This window comes from Cygnus olor (assembly GCF_009769625.2).
Source record: "Cygnus olor isolate bCygOlo1 chromosome W unlocalized genomic scaffold, bCygOlo1.pri.v2 SUPER_W7, whole genome shotgun sequence".
NCBI lineage: Eukaryota > Metazoa > Chordata > Aves > Anseriformes > Anatidae > Cygnus > Cygnus olor.
This window is the reverse complement of record NW_024429078.1, coordinates 1,741,195-1,767,044: the sequence shown is the minus strand read 5'-3', so window position 1 is coordinate 1,767,044 and position 25,850 is coordinate 1,741,195. Positions and strand designations below refer to the sequence as shown.

Below are 25,850 nucleotides of genomic sequence, written 5' to 3'. Positions count from 1 at the left end.
TGTCACTTGTACTTCTGTTCCTGAATTCCCTTCCTTTTCATTCTTCCAGAGCAATGTGCACATGGCAAAAATGTGGAGACCAACAACAAATTCAATCTAGCGAAACAGAAATAAAAGTGAAAGGGGAAAACATGAGGTTTTAATTTTGGATTTATAGTACCTGACAAGGAACCTTTCAAACGTTTCCTGGCTATGTAAGAATATAGAGCAGTGTGCCTTTTTTGTAAATATCAGACTAGTCCAAATTGTGTTTGTGATAGCCTATTTTTTATCTTAAAAAGTTAAGAAAAAAAAGATATCTGGAAGAAAATGAGCTTCTGTAACCAGAATTGCATATCTAAACATTTTCTTGTTTTAAAAGCTTAGCACAGTTGGCAAAGAACATATTTTGAGTTTGCTTTGCCAGAACTAGTAAGGATGTTGGTTTTTCTAAAACAGGAATGCAGAGCAGACCTTCTGGAGGTCACAGTTTGAAGTCTGTTTAGTTTTGCTGTAGTTAGCATTATGTGATTTTTTTTTTTGAGATTAACCAGAACTTAGCTTTAACATAAATTACTTTTATTTTCAATGCAAATTTGGAGTAGAAAGTTTTCTGCACTTCCTTTTAAAGATGGTTATTAGAGTAAATGCAGTGTATAAAACTGACGTGATGCTTCTAGCTTTATGATCACAGAATCACAGAATTGTAGGGGTTGGAAGGGACCTCCAGAGATCATCGGGTCCAACCCCCTGCCAAAGCAGGTTTCTTAGAGCAGGCTGCCCAGGTAGGCGTCCAGACGGGCCTTGAATATCTCCAGAGAAGGAGACTCCACAACCTCCCTGGGCAGCCTGTTCCAGTGCTCCGTCACCCTCACCGTGAAGAAGTTCTTTCGCATGTTGGTGCGGAACTTCCTGTGCTCCATTTTGATCACAGGAAAATTGATGACTAATAAGAAAAATGATTTGAATTACTGTATAGAACCTCAGTTTTGAAATAGAGTGTGCCTTCCTGTGGAAGGATTTCAGTCTGTAAACTAATCTGTTTTCTATAAAATAGGCTATTACGTTAATGGGATAGTCCCATTTAGGTTGTGGGACTACACATTCATCTTGTACTCCCTGTCAGTGTACATTTGTTTTGGGGAAGAAGCTGAGTGAGCTGAACCATTCTTCCTATGTAGGGGAAGTATCAGAGTTAAGACTCGTGTGATTATGGGAGTTTTGAACTCCCAATGTTTTTAATGGAAACAGAAAATCTGCTGAATTTCTGTTCACCTGCTGAATATGACTGCTTTCTTTTTTGGAATGAATGCTGGAGAAGTTAACTGTAAAGTGACCAAGTGATACCAATGTGAACCTAGTTGACTGAGATGTGCTGAAGAGCATAAAAGGAAGCAACACATGATTGAACAGTGTTAAAATGTTAAAGAAAACAAAATCTCTTAAATATTTCATCACTTAAAATTATGGCATTGGATAGGGTAGTAGCAGGAATGTTAATTGGAATCAACTTGAAACATAGTTTCCCACTCTTGGTTTCCTGGAACAGAAATGAGTAAGCATTTGATAAAATGTTAATGAATTTGTTTTGACAAAAAGCATTGACATGGTTTTGTGAAGTTAAGGGAACCCACTGAATTTCAAGTTCAGGATTAACTTCCAAAGTGATCTGATACAGACAAATCTTTGCTGGCTAATAGTCTTCTAAGACTTGTAACTTTGTAAACAGTGTGATTTCTTTTACAGTCAAAATACTTTAAAGTTGTTAGAGATTCTTATTGTTGTGTTTAGCTGGTAGTTTATTGTGCAGATGCTGGTACAGCATCTTATGTAAGCCTCACTTGCTACAACCATCTTCTGCTTAATATGCTAAGGTCGTTCTTTGGGATTTTTGAACTTGAGAGGCTGGGAAGGCTTTACCTCCTTTCATGCTAGCTATTCTAGCTGATGTTTCTGTATCTGATGTCTGCCTTAGTCAAACATATTGCTGCTTGTCTGTTTCTGTGGTTTGCAGCTCCTCATCTGTTTCATAGCTGAGCTTTTCCAAAAAAATGTTGGCCTCTGTTGTGTGCTCCATTAATAAATGCTGCACTGGCTTCTGTCTTCGTGGGCCTGAGTGCTGTGACCCCTTTATGCCATGGACCAGCTCCCCAGGTTGGGGATTTCAGCTGGGTGAAGGAGAGGTGTGAGGCTGCAACAGGAGGTTCAGAGCCTGAGTTAGGATCAGTTGGTACATCGGGGTTTGGGGGAATGACATTTATGGCTAAATACACAGCCCCACGTTGTGCCCTCAGTGAAGAGGGCTGGCAATTGCTGGATGGCAGCTGGTGTTACCTCTTTGCTAACCTCTCTCCTTTCTCCAGCCAATGGTGAAAAGAGAGCAGATAGAGGAAAATGTAGAGATAGCAGGCCTGGCCTATTGTCAGGCTCAGCTCTGTGTTCCTGTTCCACAAAAATACCGTGTGTGCCTGGATGGAAATCCTTCTGCAGATTTTCAAAGCTTCCCTGTAGCTAGCAGTATTGTGTATAGAGTATGGGTAAACTCTGACAAAACGTGGATAAAGCTATCCTGGTATCTCGATGCTTCTGAGAAGTCCTTAAAAATGTAGGTAGGAAACATTTTAAATAACCAGAAATCTTTCAAAACTTGCACAGTGAACTAGAGCAAGGGGGAGAACGAGTGGTGAGCAGAGGGAAAGGAAAGTCATTAGAAAAGGAACTTCCTGAACTGGTTTTACCATGTCCTGGAGCTATTGCTCTAACTCATTTTAAATGGTCCCCTGAAAATAAGGGGTAATTTTGATCCAAATTCAAACTGCCTATCCTAGGTAGTTCTGATGTTTGGACAACCAGTGCATTGGGGATTTAAGATTATAATATTTGTATTCTGGTAAACTTGTAGTTGCTTGCTGACTTTTAATTACTGCATAATTTTGTCATTAAAATAGACATCGCTTTGTTTTCAGTCTGCAGCTCTTGACCTGCTCCTGTCCTTTTAATATGAAATCATAATTCTCAAAGAAAACCAAACACACAACTGGAAAGGCCTCAGATATTGATATCCTAAAAAGGCATAAAAATAAAATCATTGTAGAAAATGATACATGTAAGAAATGAGTTTCTAGAGGCTTATGTAGAGCTGTACTGTATGGATGGTAAAGTAATAAAATCTAAATGCCTTGTTGGTGCTAAGCTGCATGCAGAAATAAAGCCATTCACTGGAGCAAGAAGCTTGTGAACTGAGGCTGGAATCAAAATTTGAGACAATTTTTTTGTTGTTTAAATAGAAACAAATTTTTGCGGGTGATAATGGGAGTTGTTTGAATAACCTGAATTGAGTAATTTTCATGTCAGTGACTACAAGTAAGGGGCAAATGCAAGGAATGTGTGGTTGCAGGTAGGAGAAAGTGCAAGAAGGTAGAGGTGGACAAGGGAGTCTGATGGAAAGAAGGAAATAAATGGTGTACTTAAATTTTCTTGTCACCAACAAGGAGTGACAGAGAATTCCTGGAGAGACCAGACCATGCATGAGGGCTGGGCTATTAGAGCTGCTTAGGCAAAAGCGAGAAATCAGAGACAAATTTTTTGAACAATGGCTACTGACTTGGCAATGGCAGCCTCATTTGGGATGAGGCTTTAGGTAAGTCCTTTTGTTAGAATTTTGAGCTACTTCTCTAGTTACAGAAAAGCCAGCAAAGAATGGAAGTCCTACGGAAACATGCAGTGAACTGTGACTTGCATACGGAAGGGAAACATTCTCCTGTGAGAAAATTTTGGAAGGAAATATATTTTACTGTGGTAGTTTTCTTCAGTCATAGTATTTTCTAATGTGACAGACTAGTGACTGGCTCCTTCTCTGCTGTTGCTGTTAAATGGTGTTTTCTCTCCTAGGGTTTGGACGTGGCAGAGGGAGAGGAGCGGGGAGGTTTTCAGCCCAAGGCATGGGGTAAGAAACATGCAGAGCACAGATTTCGGGGAGGATCAAACTCAGTGGCAAGATTATTTGCCACTGTATGTATTAATATTGCTGTATGTATGAAAAAATCACTACAGATGCAAAAATTCATAGATCCGTTAGATGATAACTGGATTATTTTTGTCTTAAACCAGCGTTTGACTGGACACATCTATAGAATCCTAATCTAAGTTCACTTGACGTTAATATGTCAAACTTGGAAGAACCCATTTGTACCTATCAGTAACAACCACATAGTGCCTAGGAGGCTCAAAGTGCTGTGTGGTGCTTATTGTCCTAGGTAAATTGGAAAAGGTATTTGTTTCAGTGGAATGTGCGAGTCCTAAATAAAAATAGGAAGACAAGTGATTATAAGCTCTCTCCTGTTTTTGAGGTTTCATGCTTTCACTGTTTAGACACACATGTACCCGAAAACAATCAAAGGAAGTTACTCAGTAGTTCTAAAGATTGTTCTTAGTTTTGACAGAATAACTTGATTCAGAGAATCAAGCCTCCATTAGTTTCAATGTTTGCTCTAAATGACATTTCATGTAACATTGGTGATGTCATGGTGAACAGAAGGCTAATTCTACTTCTCTAATAATCCTTCTTGTTCACAGTCCATATGATGAACTGAAAGGAGGTTTTTCTGTAATCTTTCACCTGTCTGCATCTGTGTTTTTTGGCCTTGGTGTGTCAGGAGTGCGTTCTGAAATAATCTTACTGATGTTCTCACTGCTGTCCTGCACAAGTCTGGTGCTCTGAAATTATACGATACTGGTTTCTCATCAGTCAGCCACCAAGAAATTATCAGCTGAGAAAGGCTTAAAGCTGAGCATATAAACTAATGCTTTAGAGGATGGGGAGGAGTAGGTATGCTGTTAACTGCATTTTCAGGAATTCTTATTTTGGTTCAGTTTCTCTACAGTTTCCATGCTTTTTTCCTTCCTTCTTTTCTCTTTTCTCCTTTTTTTTTTTTTAATCCGTGTCTGCTCATAGAGGAAAAAAAAATCTTTGGAAACCAAAACTTTTGTTTTGTTCAATGAATGACCCATGTGTTCTCTTCCATTTCTTAACTTTTAAAACTCTAGGACATTTAACCCTGCAGACTATACGGAGTCTTCTGCCACTGATGGCTTTGGGACAAAATCAGAGATTTGGGAGACTGGTCAGAATGATGCAGATGATGGAACTGGTAAGATGCTTCCAGAAGTGGAAGGATTGGAATGAAGACCTGTAGCAAATGGCAGTTAAAATAACCGTTCTATTAGTATTCAGTTACCTTCTGAAAATGTGAATACATCTCACATGGCACAGATAGTAGTTCATTTTTATAGCTTAACTACTGCTGAATTGCAGAGCGCATGCTGTAGCCCAAGTGACTCTCCAGTTAAATTGAAGGGAAGGCAATTTGCAATTTTTTTGTTTTAGTACTAACAATCCCTTGAAAGTCAAAGAGTTATTGGAAGAGTTATTGAAAGAACCTTGTATGTAGAGAATTGTTTAGATATCTTAAGTGCTGCTTAAGATTTCACCTAATTGTAGTTAAGATTGCAAGTACCACTGAAAATGATTGGTTCACAGGCATTGAGTAGTAGGATCTGAATACGTAAGTAGAAAAAGAAAAAGGAAAATCTGTTGATAAATATAAATCCACTTTGTGACACTGCGATGACTGTGGAAGCTCTACTTATACAACACATGAACTTGAGCATGTGAGTTTCTGGGATGGAGGAGAGTTCCAAGATCTGGCACCTTTGAAGAGAATTATTAACTAAAACCTGAGTAGGCACTTGAACGGAAGCCAGAAGAGCAGTCTGCCTCTCTGAAGATAGAGGCAGCTGTATGTTTCTACATGGAGTTTCAAGTATGAAGCGTGCACTCCTGGCTAAAGGCAAGAGACAAGACGGTCTGGAAAGGAACCACTTCACAGTTGTTTCATGGTGATTCAGAAATGAAGAATGTGACGTGCTTGTCTGTGACTTGGAAAAACAAGATTGTTGCTTCTCGTAGTCTGTGGCAGGAGATGAAGACCAAGGGAAGCCTGTGCCATGATGGAGAAATTCATGTATGTTATTATTCACGCCTGGAAACCACTGACTGATAGGAGAGACTTCTTGTTTTTAAAACCCCAGTAAAGAGTGACTTATGATCTTTTCATTGCTGAAGCTAGCTGAGGTGATTTTTTTCACAACCTCCATGTCAAGTGTGGAAGGAAAAGACTGATACTGGAGGCCAGCGTGTGCTTCGTAGAGCACTGCAGTGAGCCTCTTGAGGTGCAGCTTTTTAAACTTCATAAAAGCCATTTTTCACTTAACCGGAGAAGGCAGTAACAGGCTCAGAGTTTAGGTGGTCTTACTAGGCAGCTGTCTTGTCACTTGAGAGCTACTACTGCCTAGCAATCCAGTGTGGAAGAGTGGCACTGAGGACATTAATGGTCATTGGAAGGGGAGCTCTTTTTGCCAAATACGGCATCTTTCCAGGGAATTGCATTTTAAGTGATGTGGTGGTGTAGCATGCCTTTTACTTTCACTCATGTTAGTTTTTCAAATAAGTTTATCAGGTAAGGAGTTAGAAGGGCAGCTAATGACTTGAAAATACCCTTAAGAATACTGATACTGATGTTTGCTGTATGGTAGCAGAGGACAAGATATGTTGTCACAAGTATAACAGAAGCAATAAGGTTGACTGACTGAAGATATTCAAGAAAGGCATGAGGAGGTTGGAACAGAGGTAGAAAATTCCCTGGTTATTTATTAATGATCACAGTTAGGAGGCTGTGGTTTATAAACAACTTTGGCTTGTGCTCTGCTTCCCAAGTGAGCCTGAATGGTGGTGACCCTCCCTGCGAGCTGTGTAGCCTTTGTATGCCGCCTCCTTGCAACCTGTTCCTCTTGTGGGCATCTCCTCAGTCTTCAGTAATGGAAGAATTCTGCCCAGGAGTAAGAGTGGGTGTGGCTGAACAGATCCCTAGGAGAGAGTGAATGTGTCTACATGAGGGGTTTGCTGCGAAGGAAATCAGTGGAAATTGAAAGCATACCAGCCTGTGTGTGCGTGCAACTTGTTTTTTGATGCCACGTCCATTTTTGCTGTTAGGCCCCATGCATGTCAGCAAGAACTGCATTGGATTTCAGTGAAGCAACTTAAGGCATGTATGGGATGTTGGGGAGTGTGAGGAGAGGTTTGCTTGGCCTAGTTGGCTCTTAGGTGTATGAGTGTGGGGAGTTTCCTGCGATATAGGGGTGTTTGTCAATGTAGGGAATTTCCTGTGTAATAATTCGGTGAGTGGAAACTTAAAGTAGATGACCGTGAATGTTCTTTATGGATGCTAAGTAACTTTCTGCTGCTAATTTTCCTTTACTTTCAGTGAGTGCAAAGGCACCATAACTGACAAAACAAAGTCAAAATGCCTGTGTATATGTATCAGTATAGGGAGAAAATTTTATTTTGCGGTGTTTCTTCTTTAGACAAGTGCTAGTCCCATATCTTTTCATCCACAATGAAAGAAACAAAATTAACGCGTTCTTGTTATGTGGAGGATTAGTGTCTTTTGTTTGCAATTTCATTAAAAAGGAGATAGTGGGCAACTACCTGGAGAAGCTAAGCCAGTTTTGCATATTAAAATGTTTTCTGAAGACAGAACTCCACAGAGAACTTAAATTTGGAGGATGAGTATTTACAAAGCATTTCCTCTTTAAGCCAGTGCTGGGAGAGGATTAACTTAAAATTTTTCAATTAAAAACAAACACATTATTTCTTTCCAAAATGTTGTTGCTTCCATGTGTGTAATTGTATTCCAAATAATTCAGCATCCTAGTTCTTATAGAAGTAATGTTCTACAGAAAGGTAAAGGGAAGGGACAGGTGGAAGGAAACAAAATGACCAAGTCTTATCCGAAAGGGATTATACTTGAACAATTCAATTGATGCTTTCTTAGAGGCATGCTGAGTTTTCATTCTCTTACTTTTTTTTTTTTTGTAATACCCAAGGCAATGGGAGATCCTGAACAACAAATTGCACCAGTTCTTAAGAAAATAAATGAGGATGGAGGTGTTCACCTTTCAAAGTAGACTATAAAAATGGATATTGTATTCTGGTAATTTACTGTTACCTTGACTTTGATAGTGTTTCATAAATTTCACAGAAAAACTTTATTCATATCATCTTGGTTATGAGCAGCCTGCAATGACTCTGAAACTGAAGAATGACAACCAAGAAAGAAAAAAATTAAATTATAGTGTATCTGTCAAGGGGGAAGAAGGGAATCAGGTAGCTTGGAAGTTGCAAGGAAGCTGTTTTTTTTTTTTCAGGACTGCTGTAAGATTCAGAAGGAACACTTAAAGGAATCATTCAGATCTTTCGAAGATGTAACCAAGAAGAAAAGAATTAATATATTATACTTATTAATACAGAAGTTTGAGATAGACCAAAATAAAATAATTTGGGGGCAAATACATATGGCTGAATAAAAAAAGGGGAGGAGGAAGTGAGGAATTGGAGGAAAATAGTTGAAGCTGTACCGGAACCATATGTTATACTTTTTATTGGCTTGATGACTTTCTGAAACTGAACTTTTTGCAGAAGAAAACATGAAACAGTCAGAGATGGGAGTGTATGTTGAAGCTGATAGACAAGGATCCTTGAAAACACAAAGCATAATTTCAGTGGAAAACAGAACTGTTAAACAGTAATACTTCGCAAGGCATGGGGTAAAGGTTGGGAACAGGATTTATGGAGCTACAATAATACCAAGGTGGATTACGGACAAAAAGGAAATTGTTAGACTTGTGGCAAGATCAGACTTAGAAGCCTGTCAATACCAGGAAGCTGTTAGCAATGGGGATTTAATTCAGAGAAGAGCAATAAAACACCTGATGTTGGAAGGATTGATTTTTGGAAGGCAGTGTGTTAATAAGTGACAATGATGAACTTAGCCTGGGTCAGCTAATTAAAGGGTAAAGGGTTGCATTCAGTGTTTGAAAGGAGTGAATGCACAGAAGTGTAGTCATGAGTAGAAGCAACAGATTTACATGGAGTGTTAGGAAAATGTTCCAGTGTTATTCCAAACAGCTCCAGTCTCCAGAAGTTGCGGTGAGAAACGCAAGGGGCTCAGGTGTGCTTTGCCAAGGCTTTTCTTTCTTTGTTTTACCAGATTCTGAGCTCCGTTGGGGAGCTCTGGCACCAGCGCAAGGTGTGTCTGCTGCAGAGATCACAGAATCATAGAATTGTAGGGGTTGGAAGGGACCTCAAGAGATCATCGGGTCCAACCCCCTGCCAAAGCAGGTTCCTTAGAGCAGGCTGCCCAGGTAGGCATCCAGATGGGCCTTGAATATCTCCAGAGAAGGAGACTCCACAACCTCCCTGGGCAGCCTGTTCCAGTGCTCCGTCACCCTCACCGTGAAGAAGTTCTTTCGCATGTTGGTGCGGAACTTCCTGTGCTCCATCTTGTGGCCATTACCCCTTGTCCTGTCCCCACAAACCACTGAAAGGAGGTTGGCCAAATCCCTCTGTCTCCCACACCTCAGGTATTTATACACATTGATGAGATCCCCTCTCAGTCTTCTTTTCTCCAGGCTGAACAGACCCAGGTCTCTCAGCGTTTCTTCATAGGGAAGATGCTCCAGGCCCCGTATCATCTTTGTGGCCCTCCGCTGGACTCTTTCCAGGAGATCCCTGTCTTTTTTGTACCGGGGAGCCCAGAACTGGACACAGTACTCCAGGTGAGGCCTGACCAGGGCAGAGTAGAGGGGGAGGATCACCTCCCTTGACCTGCTGGCCATGCTCCTTTTAATGCACACCAGGATCCCATTGGCCCTCTTGGCCACCAGGGCACACTGCTGGCTCATGGTCAACCTGTCGTCCACCAGGACCCCCAGGTCCTTCTCCTCAGAGCTCCTCTCCAGCAGGTCATCCCCCAGCCTGTACTGATACGTCCGGTTGTTCCTTCCCAGGTGCAGGACTCTACACTTGCTCTTGTTAAACCTCATTTGGTTTCTTCCTGCCCATCTCTCCAGCCGGTCCAGGTCTCGCTGAATGGCAGAACAGCCTTCTGGCGTGTCGGCCACTCCTCCCAGCTTTGTGTCATCAGCGTACTTGCTGAGGGCAGACACTATTCCCTCGTCAAGGTCGTCGATGAAGATGTTGAACAAGACCGGACCCAGCACCGACCCCTGGGGAACACCGCTAGTCACAGGTCTCCAGCCGGACTCTGCGCCGCCGATCACCACCCTCTGAGCTCGGCCAGTCAGCCAGTTCTCAACCCACCTTACTGTCCACTCCTCTATCCCATACTTTCTCAGCCTTGCTATCAGGATGTTGTGGGAGACAGTATCAAAAGCCTTGCTAAAGTCAAGGTAGATGACATCCACTGCTCTCCCCCCATCTACCCCGCTGGTGATGCCATCATAGAAGGCAACGAGGTTGGTCGAGCACGACTGCCCCTTGGTGAATCCATGCTGACTACTCCTCATAACCTTCTTCTCTTCCAATTGCTTGGAGATGGCATCCGGAACAAGCTGTTCCAACACCTTTCCAGGGACAGGTGAGACTGACTGGCCTGTAGTTTCCCGGATCCTCCTTCTTGCCCTTCTTGAAGACCGGAGTGACATTGGCTATCCTCCAGTCTTCAGGCACCTCTCCTGTTCTCCAGGACCTTTCAAAGATGATAGAGAGCAGTTTGGCGATCACCTCTGCCAACTCCCTTAGCACGCGTGGATGCATCCCATCGGGACCCATGGATTTGTGTGCGTTGAGCCCACTCAGACACTCCCGAACCACTCCCTCATCAACCGGGTGGGAGCCCTCCATTTCCCAGCCCCTTTCTCCTCCCTCCAGGGTCCAGGAGTCCTGGGGGGGAGTCTTTGAAGCAAAGACTGAAGCAAAGAAAGCATTCAGTATCTCCGCCTTCTCACCGTCTCCTGTTACCAGGACACCCTCCTCGTTCAGCAAGGGACCCACATTATCCCTAGTCTTCCTTTTACTGTTTACATACTTAAAAAAACCCTTCTTATTATCCTTTATCTCTTTTGCAAATTTCATCTCTAGGTGGGCTTTAGCCTTCCTCGTCACGTCCCTGCAGGCCCTGACAACACTCCTATACTCCTCCCAAGAGGACAGGCCCTTTTTCCACATTTCATAGACCTTCCTCTTCCTTTTGATCTTGTCGATGAGCTCCTTGCTCATCCACGCAGGTTTCCCGCCCCCCTTCCCCGATTTCCTACTCTTAGGGATGCACCGATCCTGAGCTTGGAAGAAGTGCTGTTTAAATGTAGCCCAGCTCTCACAAGCACTCTTGCCTTCTAGCAACCTAGCCCATGAGATACTCCCAAGCAGGTCTCGGAAGAGGTCGAAGTTGGCTCTCCGAAAGTCCAGAGTAGCAATCCTGCTTTTAGCCTTACTTCTTCCACCAAGTTCCATCTTGAACTCCACCATCTCATGGTCGCTGCATCCCAAGCTGCCCCCAACCCTAACAAGCCCATCCCTGTTGGTAAGAAATGGGCTTTGCTCTGGGCAATGTGAGATAAATCCAGGCAGGGCAAATATGGGGATGAATTTCTTTAAAGAAGAAATATCAGAGGAAGAGATTGTGTGCTGGTCAGGAGAGGGGAAAGGAAAACTCTCTGAAAAGTCCTGTTCATGAGGCTTTGCCTCCTTTCCAGAATTTCTGTGGAAATGGGTGGGTTAGGCTATAAATTCGAGGTATTGTAATTTTGGTGTGCTTTCATATGATCTGTAGTTATTTTTCAAGTGCCTTGATATTTCACAATAAGATTCCCCTAGTTAGGGGCTGTGGTAAAAATAAGAGCAATATGTTTCAGGCAATGTTATATTGCTCCACAGAGCCAACCCAGAGTGGATGTTACCTTGCTCAGGACTTGCCAAATAATTTTGGATTCCAAGGTATAAAATCCCTCCCTTCTCGCCCTGTGTGTATCTCTCTGTGGTTGGCCTAGATCACTAGATTAGTGCCGTTCAGCCCTGCTCTGGCTTGGCTGCTGCTTTCTAAAAGAGTGCGGAAGGCAGCACTAATTTAGTGATCCTGTCAGTACAACTGGGATTTGGTGCTGTCTTTAGGGGGCTTTTGTTTCTGATGTGTCTTGAGGGGGTTTCTGGTTCAGCAAAAGGATGGGATTCCAGTCGTAGTTCTTTTGCTTTTGTGCTTGATCGAAGGTGATGGTACCAGGAACTTCAAATGCTGGTGTTTTCTTGGCTTGTGGTTTTGTAGTTCAGATGGCAGCTCAGGTTGTTGCTGGGTTACCCTTCCCTGTGCTTATGCTGGTGGGCAAGGCCTGCAGTCCTTTTGCTCTTGCATGTCTGGGTCTGCTGTTTCCTAGGGAAGGGATCAGGTTTTTAAATCTGTAGGGTCGTTTCCTGGAGTTTTACCTTTGCTGCATGCTATGGACTGGGTGCTGTGCTCTGGTGTTTGCCAAATTGTGCTGCAAGTGATGGGAAGAAATGTTTTGCAGCTACGGTGGAAGCTTATTGACTCTTCTGCTGCCATGATATCAATTATCTATGTTTTAAGATCAAATCCTTCTGGGAGGAGAAGGGATTTGGGTCCCTCTGCCCTGAGGAGAGGGTTAACAGGTTGGAAAGGAGCCTCCAGAAGCATAGCTTGGGTCTTGAGTTTGAGTACGTTGAAAGTTGGATTACAGATGTCAGAGCAGGTGTTTTAGTTGTATGAATTTGTTACGGAGCTGGGAGATCCCGTAGAGGGGCTGAGCAACCCCTCCCTGTCATGGGGGTGGGTATAGGAGGAAGTTCTTGATAATGTTTGATATTAATCACTGGTTGCAGACATGCCTTTGTGTAAATTATGTCTGGTACCACAGTGGCTAAGAAACTCCTGAAATCATAGACCAAAGCTAAAAAAACACTTCTCAAAAGCTCAAATCTGCAGACCAATTTCCTAGGGTTGCCCATGTTTCTAAGCCACCATCTCCTCACGTTGTTTTACTAATAATCAAAACAGAATTGCTTATAGTGAAGAAGGGTTGAAATACGATATATTTTTAGCTGGTAACTGTTTTCTTTCCTTCCCCAAATTGTAATAGGAGCATGGAAAAATTCAGTAGAAGAATGGACAGCAGAAGACTGGAACGAAGATGTAAGTGTCCCTTCCTAGATAGACAGCATTCATTATTTACCTTTTTCAGTCTTTACATTGTTTTCAAAACCTCAGTGCTCTAATTCTTTCTTGTATGTATGCAGTGATGTTTCTTGCTGTAATTCCCATTTAAGAGTGTATATTTAGAAAAGCTTAATTTTAAATCCAATTGAATTAAGAAATATCTTTATTTTGCTGGGTGGCCTATATATGGATAATAAAATGTTAAGTTTTGTCCCAAATTAAGTATTAGTGAATTATAGTTCTTTACTGCTTAATGATGGTGTGGTATCTGCATACTTCCCCCTAATATTATGTAGGGATGTCAAGCCATATTATCACAAGATTTTATGTTGAAGTGCTGAAGCTTACTATCAAGTTTAGACCCATCATTGATGCTTTTTGCTTGAAATGTGCATAATTATTCCAGTCAGTCCTCTTCATATTCAGAATATTAAAAGAGGAGCTAGTGGTGTGCTGAAGATGACACTTAATTGCTTCATTCCTGTTGCTTCATCATGATGTGTTGTCTAAAGTACTGGAACAATCTTTTTTCTTTATCAAGCAAGAGACACGTCTTCATGTCTGCAAAATATTTGACATATTTATTGTTTATTTGTGATTTTAAGTTTTCAGTATCATAATAAAGATTAAGCAGTTCAGAAAACAAATGAGATAGCGAGAAATAGGGAGAGAAAACCTTAGTGTTTAAGAAGTTTTTCATTTTTATAGAAACATCTATCATCTCAAGATTAGTTTTTGAAGAGTAAGCTTGTTTCAGAAGCCATCCTTTTTGCTTCCTGTAGGGTGGCACGTCGGTGTTATCCTCAGGGATGTGTTAATAGGTCACGTAACAGATACAAAACTGTCCTTACCCAATAAGGAGGCCATGTCTTTTGAGAAAATTAAAAGAAGTCTAAAATATGACCTAGTCCTAGGTTCTCTGTATTGGTTACTGCCATCAAATGCTGCTTTTTTGTTTGTTTCTATAAAGCCGTCCTCTATTTCTGCAGTAGATGCTAGTGGAAGGCTAAGGATAGTGAAAATGTCTGGCCTTGTTTCTCTACTCTGTTTAGGACTGGTACGATCTCTAGCCTGTTGTTAATTTTCATTAATTATGGAAAGCTGGAAGAATCCCTGTAACCTAGGAGAAAGTTATTCATGTGTTGACGCTCAGAAAGAATGAAATGGAAAACTGCAGGCAAATTAGCCCAGAATGTGCCTGGAGAAAAATAAAGGGAAAATTGATTAATCTGAGTCAAAAAAGAAAAAAGGGAAGTACAGGATACAGTTTGTGCAATTCAGTGTTGCTTTATGGAAAATAAGTCCAAATAACTTTTAATTTACTTAAAGGCCAAGATTATGTTTAAGTGTGAAGATAAAGTATGTCCATGTAAGAGATTTCATTTTATATCTTTTGTTGTCTTTTAAAAATAATTTCATGATACCAAAAACCACACTAAGTAGATTGTGATCTGTCTTGTAAATTTTGGTAAATAGCCTTTTGCAGGAGGATCCTTACTGAACGTGGGTACTTCTGAGAGGGCTACAAAGCAATCCATTCCTAGGCCAGATGCAATCTAGTGTCTTTATCAGTGCTTTGGAAGTAAAAAATAAAATCACTGCTGAATAAAATGTTTGGGAAACCGAAAAATTATTGGGTAATAAAAGTAAACCAGTCATGCAGAGAAATCTTGATCGCTGCTAGACATGACTTGTTCAGATGAAAAATGTTTTAATATAACCAAATGCTACCCCTCAGCCTTTTTTTTCCTTAAATAGGAATAAAGAATGCAAGGCATATCTCCAGAACAAGGGACTGTTTTCTGGAAAGCAGCAACTGAAAATATTTTAGTGTTTTAATGCATGATGCAAAAAGAGCAGCTCAGCATGGTTTCCTAAAGGGCTGATGCTGTGGCAAAAAAAAAAAAAAAAAGGTACTGCAGTCTTTTTGCCTGTAGGCAAATAACTTTTTGACTGGGGAAAATAGTTGAAAAGTATTAACTGATAGAAGAGGTGCTAGAGTGAGTTTTTCAATTTCTTTGGCATAGTTTACTGAATATGAAAAGGGCTGCTGGATTAGCATATGCGTTCAGTTCCTAATCTAGCAGAAAGGCATAATATGAACCTGTGTTTGGAAAATGGAGCCATGCATTTAAATGTGTAATTAAACAAGTCTAGCAGTGTGACTAATGATTGAAATGATCAAGGAAGCTGATGTATATGCTGTCTGCTGATAAAGACCAGGTGCTTTTCTGAGGAATACTTGTGTTTAAATTTTTGTTCTTTAGTCAGATATGTTGCAAGGTCAGTATTTGAACAGGTGAGTGAAATTTAATGTTGCTTGATCTGAGTAGGATTAGATTTTTGTGATCTGATAGTCCTGTCTGGTATTTATCTTTGATGAAGTAATGAGTACAGTAGGTTGTCAGCGTGATGTTTAATAGGGTGGAAACTATTTGCAGTGAAAACAGGAGGCTGTATTTTTTTGAAGGGACATTTAGAACACGGACAGTGAAGGACCAGACAAATTTTGAGGTACCGTAAATGCTCAAATATATTTTCCTGTTCCCTTGCACAGTAACTGGCTATAGGAGGAGCTAACTAGTTGTTAAATGTGTTATCTGCTTGGTGATTGGAGAACAATTTTATAATAAGAACAAGGACTGAAAAGCACAGGCATTTATTTCACTGCAGATGGAGGAAATACCCCTGTGAAGCTGCCACATGCAAATGGTTCGTGACTGTTCATTTGGTTCTGGGAAATTGCCAGTGCCTCAGTGAAAAATTTGCGAACGTGGTATATGGTGAGCATGAATGACTTTGTCAGAAGACGGTAATGCTACCTCTAAGAAATACTAAATACATCTGTGTAACCAAATAAGCTTGTTAGCTGCTGCACAAAGTATGTGTTTGGATAAATGCCATTATTCCCCAGACTTTAGAATTAGTTGCTTGATTTAAGTTTGTGGCAGTTTGCTGGGACAGGGTGCAAGTGTAAATTTAAATGTAGCAGAGCTGGTAGATGAAGACTTGGGAGTTATTTTGCATGCTGTTTTACTTGAGGAGACTGTTTCCTCTCGCATACTTTGAGCATACTTTTAGGCTGTCACAAACATCCTCGGGCTCCTCGATTTGCTTAGTTTTCAGGATTCATCAGTGGTTTTGCCACAGTTGGTCTTACCCTGTGTTGTGTGGGCAGAAGAAACTGTTAACATTACAAAGAACTTAATATTTAACCAAGGGATTGCAGATCAGAGCTGCCGCTCTGCTATTAGTTGACCTCCTTATGCTGTATAATGCAGGAATCTCATAATGCTACAAAAAAGTACAGTACAAGGTGTTCTAAAATAACACGTGCAGTTGAGAAAGGGCTGAACAATAAAGGAAGAGGCTTTTTAATCACGTAATGAGTTGATTCCTTGTAAGCTTTGATCAGTCCATCGAGTTGCAGGCTTGCAGCGTGACGCACAGGACAGAGCTGAGAAGTGTTCCAAAAAGATGGGATTAAAATACTTTGTCTTGGCAGCAATGGAAGGGAGGGAAATGGAGGAACTGTGGTGAGTTTCAGTTTTTCATGACCCACTATGGTGTAAGTAAGGGAGTTGTAGCAGTGTATGAGAAAAAAATGAACTTTGCCTCGGAGTGGGAGCTATCTCTTCCCACTCAGCTCCAGACAGCTTAAATCAGCAGCGATTCACAGAAGCCCAATCAGTTGAACACATGCATGGATGGATGTGTGTGTTCAGCAGAGCTGCCCATGGGATGGCAGGTGAAATTGGCTGGTATCCGTGATGTGGTTTTAAACTGGGCTAGCAGCGTATGCAATTAAAAAGGCGTAATTTCCTGCAAGAGCTGTAGTCAGATGTCCCATTCTAAAGGGATCTTTTGTAACTGTTCAAGTAAAGAATAACCGAGCTATTCAGAATGCAAAGTTACACCACAGTAGTAAAATTGGCAGAAAATCACCCTTAATTTAAAATATGACCATTATATGTGTATTTTTTATCTTGTTGAACCCAACCTGTATTGGCTTAAAACCTATTCTGGTTATAAGTATTCCTGTCAACAGAAGCGAATTAGCCCTACAAAGTTGTAGCTGTGTAGCTATTTTTAAAAGGAAAGCTATAAAAAATAATCACCCCCTTTGCCCTCCCCACTCCCCAAACCAACCAGCCAGCCCCCCTCCCCTTTTCCTCCTATGTGTGCAAGTATCTATTGTAACAGAATGGTGTAAACACTACAGGCTTCTGCTGTGGATGGACTGACTGGTTGTACTAGTACAAACATCTACATGCCTCTTCCTTTATTATTGTTTTCAAACTCATGCTTACAGAGCAAAGAGTTTAAGATGTTATTGCTTTCCCTAGCAAAAATGCCAAGAAGGAACCTTGAATGCTAGTTCCTGGTGTACACCTGGGTGCAAACCTGCCTCTGCTGGTGGGGTGAGCTGACATGTAAAACAAAGGGATAGGTGAAGTGAGTAAAGGGGAACAGTGCAGTGCCTTAGACTTCTGCAGTGGGATTTATTGGAGCTGCTCTATGGCATCCTAAATTGTGTCCACAAAAGTTATCTTTATGCTGATAATATGCTGTCACATTAATTAGTTTCTACTGGAATATTTTTCAGTTATTATTGCCCAAACTAGCGTAGGTACTGTGGTATATCATTCTGTGTGTTCAGTAGATCAAATTTCCTAACACTAATTAAATCGGTACTTGATTCTGTGGTAAAGACTCTGCTGAAGTTTCACTATGTTTTTTTGTCTTTTTAAGCACAGCTGCAGCATAACTGGTTGTAGAAGTAGTTTGGCATTTACTTTTATCTGGCAGTACATGACCAAGATGGAACTTCTTCAGATATTGCAGCAGTGAGGTGCAAGAACATTTGTATGATTACTTTTTTTCTTTTTCAGCTTTCTGAAACAAAAGTCTTTACTGCTTCCTCTGTTCCAGCTGGGAATCATGTGACTCCTGGGCAAAGGTAAGCTCTTCCCCATTTCCCCTATATCTTAAAAAGCTTCTGCTGGTGAAGCAATGTTATCTTGCACATATTAAAGCAGATGTTGGATGAAACATGAGGATGGCCCTGATCAGAGATTGGCTTTTACAGTTTTGAAAGCAGCTTAACCTTGCTTGCAAATAGTTGGTTCTGTGGGTTCCTGTATTACCTATAATCCTGGTTTTGGACTATGGATGTGTAGCCAAACTTACCAAATCCATGAGGATAATACTGAGAAGACTGTCTTCTGCACATAGACTAGTTACAGGCAAGAATGAAGATAGCTGGGAAGTTTTGTGCTGTTGAAAAGGAGGCACTGGCTTTGTCCAGGAAACAGAAATCCTGCCCCGAGGAGTCAAAAAGTGCTCAGAACGCAGCATTTGACAAATATGTTAACAGAAAAGCTTGCGTTAGCAAGAAGCTGAAATTGCTGATAAGCATCGTGATTACTTGCCTTTACTCGTGATTGGGAGATCAGAGTGTGAAAAATACAGCAGTTGCAGCCTTGCTGTGGTTGCCTTCATCTTCACCGAGTGCCTGGCAGGTGGTGGTACAGATCTGTTGCCTGCATTAGTTAACATTTCCTCAGGTCAGAGGAGAGCATGTCAGCAGTCAGATACCATGAGATCTGAAAACTAGATGGCCTAACGGTCCCGAATATCCTGGTACAGCTGTACTGCTGAACTCCACACTGCAGCAAAACTTTCCATGTAACATGGTTATAATCCATGTAACATGGTTATAACCTGGAGGAGGCACGGTGTCGGTTCTTCTGGAACTCATATTCCTTTGCTTCTTAAACATGATATGCTAATACATTCGTTGCTCTGATGTAAATATTCTTCCAGTGGATGCCCCCCAAATTATGTTAGAAAATATTTTAGTTCATCACATTAAGTTCTGGTAATTTTTTACTTGCCAGAAGAAAAGTTTGGGCATTAAGAAATCTAGTGATGAAAGCACTGGGAGCAACTCTTCAGCCCAAGCCTGCAGTGTGTTTAGGAAAACTTCTCCAAAAATTCTGGTATCTTATATTTACTGAATGCTTTATTTCCTTGCATAAACCTCTGCTAGATATTAACAAGCCATGTTAAGTGTAAGAAAGCATGTTTCTCATTCTGCTTAGGTATTTGTGGTAGTGTAATTTTGGATATGTGGCTGCTGTCTGAGAAACATTTATTTCTGCTGTTCTTAGGACTTCCATGTCACCACATGTTCACTCAATTGCTGTATTTGTGACTTGATTCTTGACTGTCGTCAAACCCATCGTGTACAGAGGGTAGAACTTTGATCCCTGCCTGTTTTTAGAGGGATAGTGTGATGTACAATGTGGATAATTGAGATATATATAATAGGCTGGCAGGTAGGATCCACTCAAATGTGACGTATCTTTTATAACTTGTCTTCAGTTACTTGATTATAGTGATCATATAGGTTATTTATGTGATATGTGATGTTACAAAAGTTGATCTTTTCAGAAAGAGTGCAAAGATGATTTTGATTGTAACTGTAGTGGAAGGTGTCAGCTAGCAGGATTTTTCTTCCTCTTTGTGTGTAGAGTTTTTGTGGCAGACAAGCAATATTCTTAAAAGCTATTGATCAGTATTAGTTCTATTGCTGGTGTGGCAGCTTTATCTAATATTGTTACTGCTTTCTTCAGTTTCAGCACAGCCAAATCATCATGTTTATTCTAGCCAAACTTTACTTTTCTTATAGCATTGATTTGGTAACATTGCTTCAAAAGCCTGTGACTTCCACTCAAGAGACAGAAGGCAACTCATTTGAGACTCCCCAGCAGCAGACCTTTGGCCAAGCCCTAGTCTTCACAAATTCTCAGCACAGCACCCAGATGGCATCAGGAACTGGCAGTTCCAGTGCTGTAAATTCCTATTCTCCTCAGAGTCTGGTAAAATTATCTTATTCTTTGAGTGCTCTTCATGAAAAAATACTTCAGGTTAAGCAGCTTTTCCAGTACTGGTCATTTCATGAAATGTTTCAGTATTAGTAAAATTTGTGTCCCAAATGCTGAAGAAATGGGATTAAGAATAGCCTCTCTCACACATACACAAAAACCTTTTTTTCTGTTTTTTTTTTTTTTTTTTTTAGGCAATTGTTTCTTGGTTTACATGAAGTTACTTGTATTAATTTTTGCGTGGGGAGCAGGTGTGTTTACTGCATGCTGATTTAGGATTGAATCATTTGTTTGTGGTGAAGAGTTCTATGCCAGAAAACTATGTGACATTTCTAAGCACATATCTAACTGCTTTTTGTGGAAACATGACTGTTTCTGAGTTTTCTGGAGTGATGAAAAAGGCTTCCCTTGTTTAATGATTATGAGAGTTAAAATTGGGCACTTGTATTCTTTGAAAATCTGTTCAGCTATTAGTAATTAAATGTTTTTGGGATGTGTGGATTCAAGAAAATCACTGTTGTTGCAGTCAGTGGTAAAAGTTTATTAGTGATAACAAGATGATCTGGCCATATGCTACATCTGAATTTTTCATTTGTCATTTATTAGTAATCTAGGGCTGAAGAGGTTTCAGTTGTTGCCAAATAGCAGCTGTAGGCACCGATCTTATGATTATTTTCAAGTGATTTATTAAGTCTTTAATTCTATTCTTCTCTTCCTTTTTTTTTCTCCTTGTCTTTTGGTAGTCTGCAGTTCTTTTTTCTGGCTTTGGAGAACTTGGATCCTCTAAATTAGCAAACTCTACTGGATCCCAAATCTTGGACCAGTTGGAATCTCCAGGTTTGGGTCAATTTACCTCTCAACAAAACAATAGTAGCTCTACCACCACTACCACATCGTCTTGGGGTCTAAAACCACCCATTACTCAGTCTTCAGTCCTTAGTCAGTTTGGTAAGTGCTTTCACATAATCTCTCTCTCTATTAGTCTGTAAAATTTCTTAATGCCAATGACAGTTTAAAATGGCCTTGATGAAAGGCTTTTTAAAATGTAATTCTAATAATGAAATTGGTTGTAAGGTTTAAGTTAAGCTTATCTGCTGGTAATAGATATTACAAATATATCACAAACTAAGTTGTGATGGGCTTAAGCCTATCCATAGAGTCTTTAGAAGTTGTTGAGCCTTCATGTAGTGACATCTTTGATTTGGTGTGCCTGTCTATTTAAGTGGAACTTTGATGTGACTTCCTTCTCAGCAAATCCTGGAAAAGAAGTATTTTAGTCTTTGTGCCTATGCTGCTTCTAGCTGAATATAAGGTTGTACCATATTTTTTCTCCCATTTTTTCCTCTTATAACTATTACATGAGTTTTGAATGAGTACTACATAATTTCTTCATAAAATACATCATATCTCCTTGTGTGAAGTCTGTATGTGCTCAGAATGATGCAGATTACTCATTTTGTCTGTTTGTAATTGGATGGATTTTTCATTTAATTAAGTACAATTGACAGGAACAGCGGTGAACATGATAGGAAGCTGTTCTTTGCAGTTCAGTTTGTAGCAGTGCTCTCACTGTAAAGAATGATAGTTCTTGTATCTATCTCTTATATGTGCGTGTTTCCAAATAGATAAGCAGCCAATTTGATAGCAGTTGTAATCTTTTACATGCAGTAATTCTGAAAAAATGTTTATATGCATTTCGAGTTGCTTTCTAATGCACTTTGCCAACTGAATAAAAAACCCCTTCAGATTACAAGTGATATGGACTTATGGTTGATGGCCAGTGCTCCAAGCTGTTGTTTGGCTTTCACATCTGAAAACTGGGGAAGAGAAAAACTTGGGGGAAAAAACTGTCTATGTCCAGTGTGTCCTGACTTTCAGCCAGATGGAGATGGTAGATGAATTCCTCCTTGTGTTGAAAATCTTTGCCTTTGTGGGGCAGGAAATCATAACTCCTAATACATCTAAATTGCAACTCCAAACACCTTGAAAGTTATCACGGTTTATTGGCACAATTAATTGCAGTGAAACTTGCCATCTTTGACTAAAATAATCCACAAGCTTTTTGATGCCTAACGTTGATGTCTAATGTGTAATATGTGGTTATTATTTTTAAAGAAAGCTAAATAATGCTTGATGAAAAGTGTTCATTTAAGATAGGGAATACCAAATGTTGGCATTGTTATTGCAATGGTAATATTCTATTTGGAACTTGTGTGATGCACGCGCTAGAAAATAATAGCTGTCAAGTGTGTCAAGTCACCCAGATCCTTTCAGGAAGAGCAGAGTTTAATGCTTTAATTTTTCTTTTTCCGACTGCTGACCAGACTTTAAATCCCAGCCTGAACCATCCCCAGTTCTGAGCCAGCTGACCCAGCGACAGCAGCAACAAACGCAGGCAGTCCCTGTTCCTCCTCCTGGGCTGGAGTCCTTCTCCTCCCAGGTGAAACTCCGAGAGCCATCCCCGGTAGACACCTCTACAGCTGTCAGCAAAATGTTACAGCTGCCCAGTATATCTATGGAGAACCAGGCAGTGACTGCCCATCAAACCCAGCAGAAACAGATAAAACCACCAAAACGGAGGATAACTCCAGCATCCAAGGTGGGTAATTTGATGGCACCAAGTACTTAATCATTGCGTATAAATTTCTAGGGAGAAGAGGGGCAAAGACCATCATGTGTTTTCTGTTTATAGAGCAGGGAATTCTAAGCTGGATAGTTCTACAGTCCAAAATAGAATGACGTTGTCTTTTCCAAGCACATACCTGATTGTTCTGCGTGGAAAATGACTGATGCTGAGTGATTTTGGATTGACTTAACTGGCCGCAAATTGAATGTTGGATGAACGGGGGTGGGCACGGGTGATGGTTGCGTATTGCAAAATACAATGGCTAACACTTTCAGCCTCAGATTGGATCCAAGAATCTATAAATGAATTTCAGATTGTAATAATGGAATTAATTTGTGATGCAAACTGGGGCTTTGTGACAGATGTAGTTAAGAGGAAAGATTGAGGCAGTAGCTGAAGAAGTCTAGTTATGGGAAGAGAGTGTCAGTCACTGGTATCTTCAATACAGATAGTACACAGAAAGGAACTGTGGCTTGTTTTTCCCTTTTAAGATTCCTGCTTCTGCAGTGGAGATGCCTGGGTCAGCTGATGTGACAGGGTTAAATGTTCAGTTTGGAGCTCTTGAGTTTGGATCAGAGCCTGCACTCCCGGAATTTGGATCAACTTCAAGCAGTGAGAATGCCAGCCAGGCGACCAACAGTAGCTCGTACTCAAAATCTGTAAAGTACGTGTGAGTTCCCCTTCTGCCTTCTGAAATGTCCTCTCGAAGGGTCAAGTTTGTGTAAAATATGTCAAGGCACAGTTACTGTGTAATGGGAGAGGGAAATAGGGTGGCTTGTAAGGCTGTGTTTTCTGTGGATGGCATGTTAAAAGAAGTCTCTCTTCTAATTGCAATCAAAGCCTCCTGGACAGGTTGATTTGAAGCTGCAGATGACATGAATGGAAAGAACCTTAAAGCAAGCTACCTTTTATAGAATTGCTTCCTCATGTTTGATTTTCCTGATTTTTAAATTTGCCAGAGGCTTTGTTCCTTACAACTTCAATTTTTCTGCTTTTGATCCAGGATAGATGAACCTTGTACCATATATGCGTGTCAGTAGGTTGGCACCAGATTGCAGATCTGATGCTCCTATAGAATGAGAAAAGCCAAGCTTTTCAGTCTGCAGAAGCTTTTACTGAAATGCTAAAATAGGTGATGATAAAGACAAATATGTCAATAACCCATTTTTCTTCCTTACTCTTTTAGCTTTCAGTAGAAAGCTTCCTGAAGTTTATTCAGAAACACTAGTAAAAATGAACTTCCACATTCATTTCTAGTTCTATAAATGATTTAAGCTGTTTAGAAAATAAAACTCCTGCATGTTTTAGGGTTTTTTTACTCTTTGCATATTGTGTTAGACTGTTACTGTAATGTTAGATTTCTATTCTAAGAAGATTAGGTGTTTATCATCATATTCTGGACTTTATGGATCTAGTTTATTAAGAAAGAGGTTATGATCATGAATTTATCCTTTGAGAGGATGGAAATAAGTTGATTGACAAGTGTGTGTCAAGTATTGATTTGGTTGGGCTTACAGGAGGAAGGTGAATGGTGCTTAAAGCAGCTGGTGGTTTTGAAGTGATTATTGGGGACCAAAACAAAATTGTATTTTTTCATGATTTTCTCTAAAATAAATAGTGTAAATCTGACTGTCTTAGTTAAGTAGTTTTAGATAGCTGTGTAGGAGCTGATATTTTCATGAAGGTGTTTGATATCTCATTACCATCGTGGTAAATAATATTTACTTTTTCCAGTGATCCTTTGAATACCTCTTTGCCAATATCCAATACAGTACAGGAGTCCACCTACACAACCTCTGCCATCACCTCTTCCAGCCTGACCTGCTCATCCCAGAGCACTAGCCTGGTAACAACAACTTCCTCCTATGAACAGACTTCTGTGCATAGTAGGATAGCGTACCAAAGCTCCATGGCTCCGTCTGAACCACCCCCCGTTGCAGTTACGGTGAGTGAACTTCAGAAATAAGACCTAGAAAAAGATGAATTATTCTTATCCATGTTAGACTTGTATAACCCTGCTACGTCAATGTTTTTAACCAAGCCAAGTGGTTTCTTTGATTCCCAAGCCCACCCTGTTAATTGTGTTTTCTTTTCCTATTGTGTAGCCATTTTGGGCTGTACTGTATTTGGGATATAATCGTGTCCTCTGATTTTATGGGTCTTGACATCTTAAATTGCCGCCTGACCTTTTTTCTTAGTAACACTTTAACATTCTAGTTGAGTTTCCTTCCCTGAAGCTTAGCTTTTAAAAAAGGAACTCACTGTCTATGTAAATATTAGTCATGGTATTTTGCCATAACTTGACAGTTGCTATCCAAAGGCATATAATTTATTAAATTTATAAGGAATCTAGCAAATAGATTTCAAACTGGTTTTGGCCCCTCCAGCGTTATTCTTTTGTTGGATTTAATCACCAGTAGGAATTAGTATTGTTTTATTTTAAAAGGATAGGGTGAGATCTGATCTAGGACAGAGGATCTCTTGGGAGATACTCAAAAGCACCTACTTTCTGTATGCGGAATGTAGGTTTGTTTAAAGAGAATAATTTATTGAATGTTTAAGGAACTTGTGAGAGTTTGTAAGTTTATTTACTTCTGGCCTTTATGTAATGGCTCAGTCACACTTGTCTTCTGCACTAGCTCGTATGTACTGGTGAGGATCAAGCGTAGACTATCCACTTCTGTATTCCAGCGTTATCCAAAAAAACTGGTGCTTTTCAAGTCTTATCTTTCAGTGGAAAAAAATTGGTGTCTGTGTAACTTGGATAGTTAAAATTGTGAGTTGCATTATATCAAAAGCACAACCATTTCCTATATGTTAATGCAATCCTTTCTTTCATATCGGTGTGAACCTGAAGTTTGTTATATACAGTACATGGGCAGGTCTCCTGCTGATGGGTGTAGTATGGACAGTGTACGGGATTCTGTATGTTCAGGACACTTTGTGCTTGAGAACTTTATGTGGTTTTGTTAAAGGCAGTAAAAAGCTAATTTTCTGCCTGTTTTGTCTTTCGATTTAGAATGAATATAGAATTTTGCATGAAGCACGTTAAATGTGTGATTCATTCAGAAAATGTGATATCCCTCTGAGATGATTTATTCATTTCTCCTTTGTTTACAGAATGGGCACAGTGGTGTTAGAACACAGGCAGCTCTTGACAGTAAGTTTACAAAGCTTGGATGTGTACAGGACTCTTTCTAGTCTTTCCTTACAAATTGGTATGCGCACAGTTGTAGCGATATGACATCTGGTTTAAGGTTTTATATAGTT

The 25,850-nt window shown here is 40.3% G+C and overlaps 2 protein-coding genes and 2 non-coding genes across 4 annotated transcripts in view; 3 read left to right on the top strand and 1 right to left on the bottom strand.

Moving 5' to 3' along the window:
* LOC121063021 (CUGBP Elav-like family member 4) overlaps positions 1 to 25,850 on the bottom strand; it is a 1,483,068-nt gene that overhangs the window by 153,339 nt on the left and 1,303,879 nt on the right. The window lies entirely within an intron of this gene.
* LOC121063013 (ubiquitin-associated protein 2-like) overlaps positions 1 to 25,850 on the top strand; it is a 106,622-nt gene that overhangs the window by 60,156 nt on the left and 20,616 nt on the right. The window contains 10 exon segments of the mRNA XM_040543319.1: positions 3,871 to 3,925; positions 5,026 to 5,129; positions 12,988 to 13,040; positions 17,957 to 18,024; positions 19,759 to 19,948; positions 20,698 to 20,902; positions 22,279 to 22,553; positions 23,072 to 23,250; positions 24,315 to 24,525; positions 25,701 to 25,740. Coding sequence (XP_040399253.1) covers positions 3,871 to 3,925; positions 5,026 to 5,129; positions 12,988 to 13,040; positions 17,957 to 18,024; positions 19,759 to 19,948; positions 20,698 to 20,902; positions 22,279 to 22,553; positions 23,072 to 23,250; positions 24,315 to 24,525; positions 25,701 to 25,740 — 1,380 coding nt within the window.
* Positions 20,264 to 20,344, top strand: LOC121063043. The gene has a single exon (XR_005815799.1). It is a non-coding gene; the product is annotated as a small nucleolar RNA SNORD121A (small nucleolar RNA).
* On the top strand, positions 22,678 to 22,762 carry LOC121063042. The gene has a single exon (XR_005815798.1). It is a non-coding gene; the product is annotated as a small nucleolar RNA SNORD121A (small nucleolar RNA).